General features: G+C 31.2%; 1 protein-coding gene across 1 annotated transcript in view; it reads right to left on the bottom strand.

The window, feature by feature from the left end:
- The window catches only part of LOC144843742 (metabotropic glutamate receptor 3-like), a 35059-nt gene that overhangs the window by 3572 nt on the left and 15353 nt on the right, over nt 1–16134 (bottom strand). The window contains exons 9-11 of the mRNA XM_078700665.1: nt 4032–4489; nt 3455–3614; nt 417–739 (exon numbers count right to left, since the gene is read on the bottom strand). Coding sequence (XP_078556791.1) covers nt 417–739; nt 3455–3614; nt 4032–4489 — 941 coding nt within the window. The remainder of the gene's footprint in view (nt 1–416; nt 740–3454; nt 3615–4031; nt 4490–16134) is intronic.

Below are 16134 nucleotides of genomic sequence, written 5' to 3'. Positions count from 1 at the left end.
GGAGAGTACATGGTGTATTCTATTTCAGAATTGGCTGGTAATGGTTGTAATACCAATATAAATACAATTGAGTTGGGAAAGTTGAGAATATGGTGGGTGGATACAAAAGGTTGGTAAAACTAGGTTCATCATAATTACCCCCATTCACAATGATGGTCATAAATCACTTTGTAATGCAGTGGCCTCTAACCAGTATTTTTTCAATGTGATATTTTCCTATCAATTCAATACCAGCAAAATATTTTAATGAAATAAATATATTTTATAAAATATTTTTTGGAACATAGATCAAATAAAGTATAAAAATGTATAAATTTCATACAGTTTAAAAAAAAACAAATTAATTGTTCATTTCATTTTTAATTGACAATAATACAGATGCAGACAGAATGACATACAAATAAAGAACCACTTACAGTTGAGATTGCTATATGACTTGCGTTTTTCATATTAATTGTGGATTGTCGAACATTCATTTCTGGGTGCATGTAGATTATCCATACTTTAGGAAAGAACATACAGAAAAGTGCAGACAGTCCATTTGCAATAAAACCAATACAGCTAATGATTGTCTTAGTGTAGCCATTCTTGGTAAACATTGATGCTAAGAAGATGAACCATATCAGACAACATGTGAGGATCGTGAACGATATTGATCTGGAATCATTGAACTGGCCTGGTAATTTGCGGATACGAAAAGCTTGGTATCCACACAGCAAAGCCAACGCCAAGTTGTACACTGAAAGTGATCATAATCAAAATCTCGATATAATAAAATCCACAATAATATACTGTATCATAAAAAAAGCATGAATAAAACTGTGCAAAACTACTTAGTAGTATAGTATAAATAAATTTTGGCCACGGAATCTTCATGTAAAGACAGACAAATAAAATAATCCATTAAAATAAGAAAACATGGTAATACTACTGTATGAACAGAGACGAAGGCGGATTGGAACTACAAAAACTGTATAACAACATACTAAGGAGGAACCCCCCCCCCCCCGACTATCACATTTCGGGAAACCTGACTGTTCTACTAAAGATGGAAATACAAACTACAAGTTTTCTTGGTAACATTTCCAAGTTACATGGACTCGCTCATGATTAAGCTGTGTCCATGAACCAGAGTAAAAATCTAAGATTTTATTCTCATTGGATCATCAAAAAGAAAATGTTTTTAATACTAGAAAGCTTTATAGGTCAGTTTTAGTATGGTGAAACAGCCATCAAACTACGCCATATAGTAGTTATAGTCATTTTTGTATCACTATCAGAAAATTTATATTTATATTTTAACATAGGATATTTGAGAGCATCTTACTTTAAAAATAAGTATTAAAAATAACATGAGATTGTATATCTGTGATTCTGCGCCGTTCAGTGGAAAACATTAAACATATTGTAAAGGAAAGAACTACTTCATATTGTCAAGAATTTCATGTATTCAAAACAGAATTAATTACAGTATACTGAAAGAATTTTAAAGATGGAAGACGAACGTTGGTCTAGGATATTAGAAAGACAAACATCTAAATGGTCAAATGACCTAATGCTAATGGTTGTTGTGCAACAGAAATGAAGAAGAAACCATTATGCACTTTCTCTTAACCATGTACCACTCCAGAAGAAAAAAGAAAAAATGAAATTGCTAAATTCCAACAAGAACTTTTGGAACTTAATCTTTTTTATCTAATTAACAAAACTCTTCTTTTCTAGACAATGATTTATTTGATAATATTATTAAATCTTTAATTGACAAATTCTGTAATATAAGTCATTGGCTAAATCTTTATGGAAGAAACGATGTGCTCTTTTAAACTATGTTAATGTTGTTGTGTTATAAATTGCTTTTCAACTTTTGTGTGTCAATTTGATTCAGTTTAGTTAATGTTGACAAGTTTTTAAGTATCTTTGTTTAATTTTATGCCTTATTCATGTATTTATGTTTGTATTTCACATTACATTCTATTATGTTTACATTTATTTTGATTCATTTTAAGTCAATAATTAGTTATCTGCACTTGGCGGATAACTCCTTGTTATTGTATGAAATCATTTTTTTTTCTGTATTATTCTTTCTTTCTGTCAATTTTGTGTCTCTCTAAAACGTGTAAACATAACATTTTATACCTTTGTCAACATATGGGCATTTATGTGAAGTTGTGCACTTCCTACTTTTCAATGACGTCAAAGTTGCGCAACATGACTTACACATGATTTTATGAATTTTGCATATTTCATTTCATTTCATTTCATTTCATTTATTTATTCGACATAAGATCGAAAACCATATAACAATTTAAATTGAAACTTAGCAAAACTGTAATTTAAATCTTGCGCTAACTTTCTGTCAAAAAAAAAATGTCATGTTTCACAGAAAGTTACGCGCACGCACATTTAAAATTTGATAAAAGGAAAAATCAATTTCTATCTGTCATTTTAAGCATGTAAAAAATGTCCTGGCCCGTGCAATTTTTTACGCACCCGGTGCGCACGTAACGTTAAAGACATCTTTTTTTTTTGCGTGAATTATGTTTTTCCAGCCTTTTCTAGTAATTTTTCCAACTTTTAAACAATTAAGACTTAAAATCACGTCATAGGAGCACATCGAATTGGACAATTCGCATGCGTTTTTGATGAAAAAGTTCAAAAATTCATCAAAATTATTCCTTTATTTTATTTTTATTTTATGTCTTTAAGCTATGTGGCCAAGGATTACCAATAGTAAATGAATCACTGTCCTATCAGATAGGTGGTAATCCCACTGATACAAGGGCTATTTTGTGAACCAGTTCACCGGGGTAACCCCCTACTCTTCTCGAATAATGAACTGGGTTCTTTAAAGTGCACACATGTTATAACGGTGTACACTGGACCTACGGTTTATAGTCCTTATCCGAGAAGACTTTGTTCCACCACCATTTAAACAGTCATAGTTTAATAGCATATAAATCTTTGTTCTATGCGCATTTTATTTAAAACAGGTTTAATGTACGTGCGCGTGGCGTTTATGTTGCGGATAACTAACTCGTAAAAGTGACGAGTTAAAGTCTAGTTTTGTTTACTATGCTGTATTTCACACAACATTTTTTTTTTTGCATTTATTTTATCATCAAAGTGTACCATTGTTGTAAAAGTGAAGTTTCCAATAAATTATTATTAAAGACTTTAAATATTTACTATATAAAGTATAATTTTGACATGGTCCTGCTAACACACAAACCCTCTCTAAATAAAGTTGAAATACAATAGCAAATAATCGCAGACAAGAATATAACACTGACATTTTGTAAGTTCATATTTCCTAAGGTTTACACCAGCCTAGCAGCTCCCTTTTGTAAAAGTTGAAAACGTTTAGTTTCTTTGAGCCAAAAAATAATTCATTACAGAAGTCAAGTCTTCAAGTGGTAAAATTGATAGTTACTAAAAAAAAGTGTATAGTGTTTACCTATAACTGCAACTGGTTCAGCCAAAGAACTGTGCTTGCATTGAATGTAGGTGGTAGTCGTTGACAAATAATACTCTTGCATTGAAGGAGAGGAGTAGATAAGCATACCTTGTACAACTACAAGTATCATCACAATTACAAATATAAACAGCAGCTGGTACTGCAACAAACAAGGAACATTTAAAACTCACAACAAAAATGAGTTGGTGAGATAAATTAAGAATAAGATATAAGTATAGTCCATGAATGTGTTATGTTGAGTTATCTCATCTGAATTTTTTCACAGTAAAATCAAGTAATAAAAGTTATATAATATTCTAACAATCTATAGAAAACCTTATTATAATATGCAGTAGCAAGTATTAAAATGTAATAATCAATGCAGCAAGAATAAGTATTCTTCGAGTATTTTGTTCAATTTTTATATTTTTTTGTTTGTGGGGGTGTCCCAAGCACACAAATAATATGGTCAATTTTTGCATAACGTAAAATTAAATTGATGCGAGACTAAAAGAATCATAGATTTTAATATTGAATTCTCTAGTCACAAATTACTTTATATTTGAATGCATCTTACCTTGATGTTCAGGTAAATGGACGGCCTGCCATCAGATAATTTTCGATTAAAAATTCTAGAGATTCGATTGGTCTTCATAAGCAAAGCACCAACATAAATGGAGAAGCTTACACCCATCATTACTAAACGTGCATTGCAGATAAAATCTGTTGGCTTTCCCATGAACATGAATGTGCACAAGAAGCTAACAATAACTCCGATACCAAGGACATAGCTTAGCTCAGTACTTGTAGCTTTGATTGTGGGTGTATTACGATACCTGATATATACTGTTAGACAACCTATGGCCAATATCATTCCTAGTATCACAAACACAATTAGTAAAATTGTAGCCGATGAAGACCATTCAAGGTAAACAATATCATTTTGCAAGCAGTCTGTTTGTTCAGGATTAACACTAAATCCTTTCTCGCACAATAGGCATGCCTTTTCATCACCTGTAGTAGTGTACCATCTATCTGCTTATAAAAGAAAAAAACAATTGAAAACAGTTGTTGGCCATACAAGAGTAGATTTTTAAAGTTCAGATACAGGTACAATTTTAAATACTAGAATTTAATTCGTCACTTTGACGAATTATAGGTGATCATTTTACTGAAATTAATTTTTTTTTAAACATGCACGTACGTTAACATACGATCAGAAAATGTTGATGTATACCATCCTATTATACGCTTATAGTGCTGAGTTGTGCCTATTATATGCCATATACAATATGTACAGTATATACTGTATATCTATATACAGTGTAGCATAGGTGAAATCACGGGACACATATCATGTTCTAATTTTTTTCGTATGATGGAATTATCAAAATAAATTCGAAAATGGCAATTTCGAAAGATTATGAATTGAGCAAATAAATATAAGAATTGGAAGAGAATCTGGCACGTAGAAGCGCTGTGTGCGCTCTTTGAAATTTGTATAACTTTGACGAAAAAGATGAAAAAACTACTTTTTAACTTCATCTGGCCATATGTTAAAGTCACAACATCCGATAGGCTTGATTTTTATATGAATCCATATCTACATTTCATTAGCTTTCATAATAAATTATAATAATCAAGGTAACCTTCAATTCTGAACAGCTGTAAGATATTTAAATTCACAGCAAAGTTAAAATTACACGACCTACGTTATTCAAAGTTTTACGCGTGATGACGTTATCAAAATGAAAATAGTGGCAAGTCATGAGAAAGCCAATTATTTGAGAAATCACATACTAAAATTTGAGCAAAAATCAGGCACAAAATAACAGAGATGCGTTCTATTGAATGTGATAATTATATGACGAAAGAGAAAAAAACTTAATTTTAAATTCAAGTGGCCATTTGATGACGTCACAACATTTTGTACGTCAAATGTGTACATGAATTCATATCTACAACTCAATGGCTTCCCGAATAAGATAACAAAATTGGGGGTCATCTTGCATTCTGAAGAGTTATTTTCATTTTAAAAAAGACCTATTTTTCACCATTTTCAGAACTTTTGTGAAATTAATGTGCGCATTTTGTCATTTTTAATGTGCTCGTATAGCGTTATTTTAAGTCGGAATGGACTCAAAATCGGTGAATGTACTAAGGATCTTGAGTAGAATGTGATGTATACATCAAATTTTATTTTTTATGCTTTTTAAAATTTGTGTGCGCAAAAACGTGTTTTTGCGCAGTAATTTTTTGTAACACGCAAATGGCCTAATTCATGCTCTAATTTGATCAAAACTCAATTTTGAGCTTTTTAAATTTTTAATGCGTGATTTCACGCGCATGACCTTGAAACACGCAAGTTTTTATTTGCTTATATTTTTACCCTTGGCATGAAGTTTACGTGTAGTGAATTTCATTGATATGTGATAATGAATTATGGAGATATGGTTGATAGTGTGATTTCACAAAATCGCGTATTATTTTCGTCACGGTTGAGTGATCACACTGAAAAGCTTATTATGGTTAAGTTAAAGTATTTGAAAGACATTGTACAATTTTTGTGATCATTGCTATTCAACTTTTTGAGATAATTGTTACACAAAAGTGTACAGAAAGAATAATAACAAAAACAACAACTAGAATTTAATTCGTCACTTTGACGAATTATAGGTGATCATTTTTATCATTTTACCGAAATTAATTTTTTTTAAACATACACGTATGTTAACATACGATCGGAAAATGTTGATGTAATGTATGCCATCCTATTATACGCTTATAGTGCTGCTGAGTTGTGCCTATTATATGCCATATACAATATGTACAGTATATACTGTATATCTATATACAGTGTAGCATAGGTGAAATTACGGGACACACATCATGTTCTAATTTTTTGGTATGATGGAATTATCAAAATAAACTTGAAGTTGACACCTTTCGAAATATAATGAATTAAGCAAATAAATATAAGAATTGGAAGAAAATTTGGCACGTAGAAGCGCAATGCGCGCTCTTTCAAATTTGTATAACTTTGACTAAAGAAATTTAAAAACTACTTTTTAACTTCAACTGGCCATATGATAACATCTCAACATCCGATAGGCTTATTTTTTATTATCTAGATTTCATCAGCTTTTTTAATAAGTTATGATCTTCAAGGTCACCTTTAATTCTGAAGAGCTGTAAGATATTCAAATGTATGGTGTAGGTGAAATTACACGACCTACGTTATTCAAATCTGTACGCATGATGACGTCATCAAGATGAAAACGCCGACAACTCATGAGAAAGATAAATAATTAAACAAGCACATACTAAAATTTTTGAGAAATTCGAGCACAAATAACCGAGATGCGCTCTGTTGAATGTGATAAACTACACAAAAAGTTAAAAAATCCTAATTTTTAAATTCAAGTGGCCATTTGATGAGGTCACAACATTTTGTACGTCAAATATGTACATGAATTCATATCTACAACTCAATGGCTTCCCGAATAAGTTAAAAAAATTAGGGGTCATCTTGCATTCTGAAAAGTTATTTTCATTTTAAAAAAGACCTATTTTCCACCATTTTCAGCACTTTGATGCAATTAATGTGCGCATTTTGTCATTTTTAACCTGCTCGTATAGCGTTATTTTAAGTCGGAACGGACTCAAATTTGGTGAATGTACTAAGGATGGTGGGTAAAATGCGATTTGTACAAAAAATTCGTATTTTTTACGCTTTTTAAGTATCGCGCGCGCAAAAACATGTTTTTGCGCAGTAATTTTTTGAAACACGCAAATGACCTAATTCATGCTCTAAATTGATCAAAACTTAATTTGAAGCTTTTTAAATTTTTAACGCGCAATTTCACGTGCATGACCTTGAAACGCGTAAGTTTTTATTTGCTAATATTTTTACCCTTGACCTGAAGTTTACGTGTAGTGAATTTCATTGATATGTGATAAAGAGTTATGGAGATATGATTGATAGTGTGATTTCACAAAATCGCGTATTAATGACGTCACGGTTGAGTGATCACACTGAAAAGCTTATTATGGTTAAGTTAAAGTATTTGAAAGACATTGTAAAATTTTTGTGATCATTGCTATTCAACTTTTTGAGATAATTGTTACACAAAAAGTGTACAGAAAGAAGAATAACTAGAATTTAATTCGTCACTTTGACGAATTATAGGTGATCATTTTTATAAATTTATTGACATTAATATTTTTTAAACATGCACGTATGTTAACATACAATCGGAAAATGTTGATGTATGCCATCCTATTATACGCTGATAGTGCTTAGTTGTGCCTATTATATGCCATATACATTATATACAGTATATACTGTATATCTATATACAGTGTAGCATTGGTGAAATTACGGACACACATCATGTTCTAAGTTTTTGGCACTGATGACATTATCAAAATAAACTTGTGGATACCAATATCGAAAGATAATGAATTGAGCAATAAAATATAACAATTAGAAGAAAATTTGGCACGTAGAAGCGCGGTGCGCGCTCTTCAACATGTGTATAACTTTGACGAAAGAGATGAAAAAACTACTTTTTAACTTCAACTGGCCATATGGTAACTTCATAACATTCGATAGGCTTAATTTTTATATGCATTCATATCTACATTTCACCAGCTATCATAATAAGTTATAAACATCAAGGTCAACTTTAATTCAGAAGAACTGTAAGGTATTCAACTATACATTGTAGGTGAAATTACGGAACCACCGTTATTCAAATTTTAAGACGGGATGACGTCATCGAAATGAAAATATTGGCAACTCATGAGTAACATAATTGGTTGAGGTAGAATATATTAAAAATTTAAAAAAAATTGAGCACAGATAAGCTACTTGCGCTCTATTGAATATGGTGGTCTATGACAAAGTGGGAAAAAACCCTATTTTAAAAATTCATGTGGCCAAATGATGACGTCATACCATTTTGTACGTCTAATGTGTATATACATTTATATCTACAACTCATTAACTTCCATAATAAGTTTAAAAAAATGGGGGTCATTTTAAAAAGACCTTATTTTTACCCTTTTTTAGCACTTTGGTACAATTAATGTGCGCATTTTGTTATTTTTAACGTGCTCATATAGCGTTATTTTAAGTTGGAATGGACTCAAATTTGGTGAATGTATTAAGGAAGATGAGTAGAATGCAATTTGTACAAAACAATTTTATTTTTTACGCTTCCTATGTACGCACGCGCAAAAACGTGTTTTTGCGCAGTAATTTTTTGAAACACGCAAATGGCCTAATTCATGCTCTAAATTGATCAAAACTTAATTTTGAGCGTTTTAAATTTTTAACGCGCGATTTCACGCGCATGACCCTACGTGCGCGAGTGTTTTTATTTGCTAATATTTTTACCCTTGACCTGAAGTTTACGTTTAGTGAATTTCATTAATATGTGATAATGAATTATGGAGATATGATTGATAATGTGATTTCGCAAAATGGCGTATAAATGACGTCACGGATGAGTGATCACGCTGAAAAGCTTATTATGGCTAAGTTAAAGTATTTAAAGGACATTGTGAAATTTTGGTAATCATTGACATTAAACTTTTTGAGATATTTGTTACACAAAAAGTGTACAGAAAGAATAAAAAGAAACTAGAATTTAATTCGTCACTTTGACGAATTATAGGTGATCATTTTTATCATTTTATTGACATTAATTGATTAATTAATTACCGAAATTATTTTTTTTAAACATGCACGTACGTTAACATACGATCAGAAAATGATGATGTATTCCATCCTATTATATGCTTATAGTGTTGAGCTGTGCCTATTATATGCCATATACAATATGTACAGTATATACTGTATATCTATATACAGTGTAGCATAGGTGAAATTATGGAACCCACATCATGTTCAAATTTTTTGGTATGATGGAATTATCAAAATAAACTCGAAGATGACAATTTCGAAAGATAATGAATTGAGCAAATAAATATAAGAATTGGAAGAGAATTTGATACGTAGAAGCGCAATGCGCGCTCTTTGAAATTTGTATAACTTTGACAAAAGAAATTTAAAAACTACTTTTTAACTTCAACTGGCTATATGAAAACATCACAACATTTGTTTGGCTTAATTTTTATATGAATTCATATCTACATTTCATCAGCTTTCTAAATAAGTTAAAATTTTCAAGGTCACTTTTAATTCTGAAAAGCTGTAAGATATTCAACTGTATGGTGTAGGTGAAATTACACGACTCAGGTTATTCAAGTTTTTACACGTGATGACGTCATCAAAATGAAAACGCTGACAACTCATGAGAAAGTTAAATAATTAAGCAAGCACATACTGAAATTTGTGCAAAAATCGGGCTCAAATAACGGAGATGCGCTCTATTGAATGTGATAATCTACACAAAAAGATAAAAATTCCTAATTTTTAAATTCAAGTGGCCATTTGATGACGTCATACCATTTTGTACGTCTAATGTGTGTATACATTTATATCTACAACTTATTGGCTTCCATATTAAGTTAAAAAAATTGGGGGTCACCTTCCATTCCATTTTTAGCACTTTTGTACAATTAATGTGCGCATTTTGTCATTTTTAACATGCTCGTATAGCGTTATTTTAAGTCGGAATGGACTCAAAGTCGAAGAATGTACTAAGGATTGTGAGTAGAATGTGATGTATACATCAAATTTTATTTTTTACGCTTTTTAAGAATTGCGTACGCAAAAACGTGTTTTTGCGCAGTAATTTTTTGAAACATGCAAATGGTCTAATTCATGCTCTAAATTGATCAAAACTTAATTTTGAGCTTTTTAAAATGTTAACGCTCGATTTTACGCGCATGACCTTGAAACGCGCAAGTTTTTATTTATTAATATTTTTTACCTTGACCTGAAGTTTACGTGTAGTGAATTTCAATAATACGTGATAATGAATTATGGAGATATGATTGATAATGTGATTTCACAAAATAGCGTATACGTGACGTCACGGATGAGTGATCACGCTGAAAAGCTTATTAGGACTAAGTTACAGTATTTGAAAGACATTGTGAAATTTTGGTAATCATTGACATTTAGCTTTTTGAGATATTTGTTACACAAAAAGTGTACAGAAAGAAGAAGAAGAAGAAGAACTAGATTTGAACTCGTCACTTTGACGAGTTCGGGTTATCCGCGCAAATGCAACATGCACATACTTTAAACTATATGAACTTCGAAAATTGTTATGCCATCCTGTGACATAAATTAAGTATGTTTACAGTGTTGAATTGTACCTATTTTGTAGCATACAGCATATTACAGTATTTACAGAATACATTGTATGTTATATACAGTGTAGCATAGACGAAATTACGAGACCCATCTTTTAAATCCAATTATTAACACGATGACATCATCAAATTGACATATAAAGATATTTTATATTAAGATAATTATCTAAATAATTACATTAATACAAATTTGATGAATTTTGGGCACGTAAAAGAGAGATGCGCTCTCGTTTAAACGCAATGAACTTTTACGCAAGAGATGAAAATATGACCTTTTGAATTCAACTGCCTATATAATGACGTCACAACATCTGATTGGCAAAATATTCACATGAATTTGTATCTACAATCCAATAGCTTCCAGAAAACGTTTTAATCATGATTATCACTTTTTATTCTGACGAGCTATAACAGATTGAAATTTACTGTAAAGATGAAAATAGGTGAACCAGGTTATTTACATTTTTAGACATGATGACGTCATAAAAATTAAAATATTTTTAACTCATGCGAAAGATAGTTGATTGACCTAGACAGTATTAAAATATATGAGGAAATGGAATACGTATAAGTGAGATGCGCTCTATTTAAAGCCCCCTTCCCTACGTTTTTTAGATCTAATTTAAGATCACAAACTATATTTAATGTAAAAATAATACTATATGGTCCTATTGCGATAACTTTTTTCGTCTTTAAACGGTTAATAATGTGAAAAATAAGTCGATTCTAATAATTATAGCGGCCCGCTATAAATCCCAAAATGCATTGCGCGCGGATTGATATTTTTGTTTTTCACCTGTAATTCGCCCACTTTTCGATCGATCGTGAGGCCAAAACAAATGGAAGACTCCTAACTTTTCAGCGAAAATACCGGGTTTTCCCCAATTTGTATCAACAGAGTCTGGCAAAAATAGAAAGACAATTAATACAGCAACTATACAACGTCAGGCTAGGTATATAGCTAGCGTACGATGTTCGTACGTTACCGATGTTTACCAGCTAGGCCTACAAAACTAAGCCTAGCTAGGCTAGGCCTAAGACCGTCCACGAGAGGTCGATCGCTGCGAGCTACTTAGGTAGTGCATTGTTTCTCACTTTTATCATAATTTACCATAAAACGTACATTTAAGACAAGGAATGACATGGTTTAATGTTTTTAAAGTGATATATATGTATTATTTTCCAAAAAACGTCCAAAATTGCAGGGAAGGGGTCTTTAATGTAATGAGCAATAACGAAACAGTCAAAAATCCAATATTTTACATTCGTGTGGCCATACGATGACGTCATAATATCCGAGGGGTAAAGATTCTGCATGAATTCATATCTACAACATATCTGCTTACATATTAAATTAAAAAAATTGGGGGTAACGGTTGATCCTGAGGAGCTATAATAGATTTAAAGTAGGCATAATTTTGACAATATTTTGTCACTTTTGCAACTAAAACGCACGCAAATTGTCTAAATCAACGTGTTCGTATGACATCATTTTAATTTGAAATGATGTCAATCTTTTTTAAAATGACTAGGAAAGGCTGGAAAATCATAATTCAAGAGAAAAACACATGATTTTCATGCTCCGTGCGCACCTTACGCGTAAATGTTTTCGCGCGCGTGGGAATTTTTGACATGCTCAAAATGTCATGATCAGCGTAGAAAGTTGATTAGAAATTAATTTTGCGCATTTTAAAATTTTAAATGCGCGTGCGCGCGTAACTTCTTGTGAAACATGCCATTTTTAATCCATAGAAAGTTTGCGCTTGATATGACTTAAATTTTCAGTAAGTGTCAATACAAAATGACTTTTGGTTTATAATCTATGATCAATCATTGAAATTCATTAAATCGCACGTAACTTACGCTGCGTGACTCTAACGTCATATAACGAAGTTTCTTGCACATCTACAGCTACAGGCCAATCTTTTGACAAAGTTATACAAAGTTACGTTCACAAGCAATAGGGGATATGCGACACACAAAAATCCGGGAAAGAAAGAAGAATAACAAAGAAGATGAAAAAAAAAAAGATATTTACAATCACATGGGTTATCCTGCAACTAAGTTGCGGATAACCAATAAAGATTTTATACAATAACAATAGGTGATCATTTTATTCTAAATGATCACCTAAAAAAATAATAAAGATTTTATACAATAACAATAGGTGATCATTTTATTCTAAATGATCACCTAATAACAACTAGAATTTAATTCGTCACTTTGACGAATTATAGGTGATCATTTTTATCATTTTACTGAAATTAATTTTTTTTAAACATGCATGTACGTTAACATACGATCGGAAAATGTTGATGTATGCCATCCTATTATACGCTTATAGTGCTGAGTTGTGCCTATATGCCATATACAATATGTACAGTATATACTGTATATCTATATACAGTGTAGCATAGGTGAAATTACGGGACACACATCATGTTCTAATTTTTTCGAATGATGGCGTTATCAAACAAAACTTTAAGATGACAATTTCGAAAGATAATTAATTGAGCAAAAAATATAAGATTTGGAAAAAAATTTGGCACGTAGAAGCGCTGCGCGCGCTCTTTGAAATGTATATTATTTTGACGAAAAATATGAAAAAACTACTTTTTCACTTCAACTGGCCATATGTTAACGTCACAACATCCGATAGGCTTGATTTTTATATGAATTCATATCTACATTTCATCAGCTTTCATAACAAATTATAATCATCAAGGTAACCTTCAATTCTGAAGAGCTGTAAGATATTCAAATTTACTGCGAAGGTAAAATTACACGGCCTACGTTATTCAAGTTTTTACGCATGATGACGTCATCAAAAAGAAAATAGTGTCAACTCATGATAAAGATAATTAATTAAGCAAGCACATACTGAAATTTGTGCGAAATTCGAGCACACATAAACAAGATGCGCTCTGTTGAATGTGATATTCTACACAAAAAGATAAAAAATCCTAATTTTTAAATTCAAGTGGCCATTTGATGACGTCAAAACATTTTGTACGTAAAATGTGTACATGAATTCATATCTACAACTTAATGGCTTCCAGAATAAGTTAAAAAAATTGGGCGTCATCTTGCATTCTAAAGAATTATTTTCATTTTAAAAATGCATTATTTTTCACCATTTTCAGCACTTTGATGCAATTCATTTGCGCATTTTGTCATTTTTATCCTGCTCGTATAGCGTTATTTTAAGTCGGAACTCACTCAAATTTGGTGAATGTACTAAGGATGGTGAGTAGAATGCGATTTGTAAAAAAATTTCGCATTTTTTACGCTTTTTAAGTATTGCGCGCGCAAAATATTTTTTTTGCGCAGTAATTTTTTGAAACACGCAAATGGCCTGATTCATGCTCTAAATTGATCAAAACTTAATTTTGGGCTTTTTAAATTTTTAACGCGTGATTTCACGCGCATGACCTTGAAACGCGCAAGTTTTTATTTTCTAATATTTTTACCTTGACCTGAAGTTTACTTGTAGTGAATTTCATTAATATGTGATAATGAATAGTAAAGATATGATTGATATTGTGATTTCACAAAATGGCGTATAAATGACGTCACGGATGAGTGATCACGCTGAAAAGCTTATTATGTCTAAGTTAAAGTATTTGAAAGACATTGTGTAATTTTTGTGATCATTGCCATTCAACTTTTTGAGATATTTGTTACACAAAAAGTGTACAGAAAGAATAAAAAACTAGAATTTAATTCGTCACTTTGACGAATTATAGGTGATCATTTTTATAAATTTATTGACATTAATATTTTTTAAACATGCACGTATGTTAACATACGATCGGAAAATGTTGATGTATGCCATCCTATTATACGCTTATAGTGCTTAGTTGTGCCTATTATATGTCATATCACATTATGTACAGTATACTGTATATCTATATACAGTGTAGCATTGGTGAAATTACGGACACACATCATGTTCTAAGTTTTTTGCACTGATGACATTATCAAAATAAACTTGTGGATACCAATATCGAAAGATAATGAATTGAGCAATAAAATATAACAATTAGAAGAAAATTTGGCACGTAGAAGCGCGGTGCGCGCTCTTCAAAATGTGTATAACTTTGACGAAAGAGATGAAAAAACTACTTTTTAACTTCAACTGGCCATATGGTAACTTCATAACATTCGATAGGCTTAATTTTTATATGCATTCATATCTACATTTCACCAGCTCTCATAATAAGTTATAAACATCAAGGTCAACTTTAATTCAGAAGAGATGTAAGGTATTCAACTATACGTTGTAGGTGAAATTACGTAACCCCCGTTATTCAAATTTTAAGATGTGATGACGTCATCGAAATGAAAATATTGGCAACTCATGAGTAACATAATTGGTTGAGGTAGAATATATTAAAAATTTAAAAAAAATCGAGCACAGATAAGCGAGTTACGCTCTGTTGAATATGGTGGTCTATGACAAAATGGGAAAAAACCCTATTTTAAAAATTCATGTGGCCAAATGATGACGTCATACCATTTTGTACGTCTAATAGGTATATACATTTATATCTACAACTCATTAACTTCCATAATAAGTTAAAAAAAATGGGGGTCATCTTCCATTCTGAAGAGTTATATTCATTTTAAAAAGGCCTTATTTTTTACCATTTTTAGCACTTTTGTACAATTAATGTGCGCATTTTGTCATTTTTAACGTGCTCGTATAGCGTTATTTTAAGTCTGAATGGACTCAAATTTAGTGAATGTACTAAGGAAGATGAGTAGAATGCAATTTGTACAAAAAAATTGTATTTTTTACGCATTCTATGTACGCACGCGCAAAAACGTGTTTTTGCGCAGTAATTTTTTGAAACACGCAAATGGCCTGATTCATGCTCTAAATTGATCAAAACTTAATTTTGGGCTTTTTAAATTTTTAACGCGCGATTTCACGCGCATGACCTTGAAACGCGCAAGTTTTTATTTTCTAATATTTTTACCTTGACCTGAAGTTTACTTGTAGTGAATTTCATTAATATGTGATAATGAATAGTAAAGATATGATTGATATTGTGATTTCACAAAATGGCATATAAATGACGTCACGGATGAGTGATCACGCTGAAAAGCTTATTATGTCTAAGTTAAAGTATTTGAAAGACATTGTGTAATGTTTGTGATCATTGCCATTCAACTTTTTGAGATATTTGTTACACAAAAAGTGTACAGAAAGAATAAAAAAAATAAAAAAAAAAATAAACTAGAATTTAATTCGTCACTTTGACGAATTATAGGTGATCATTTTTATCATTTTAATGAAATTAACATTTTTTAACATGCACATACGTTAACATACGATCGTAAAAAGCTGATGTACGCCATCCTATGACATGATGCATATACACTTA

The sequence above is a fragment of the Antedon bifida genome, chromosome 5, assembly GCF_963402885.1.
Source record: "Antedon bifida chromosome 5, ecAntBifi1.1, whole genome shotgun sequence".
Lineage (NCBI taxonomy): Eukaryota > Metazoa > Echinodermata > Crinoidea > Comatulida > Antedonidae > Antedon > Antedon bifida.
The sequence above is the reverse complement of the archived record's forward strand: the minus strand, read 5'-3'. Positions and strand labels throughout refer to the sequence as shown.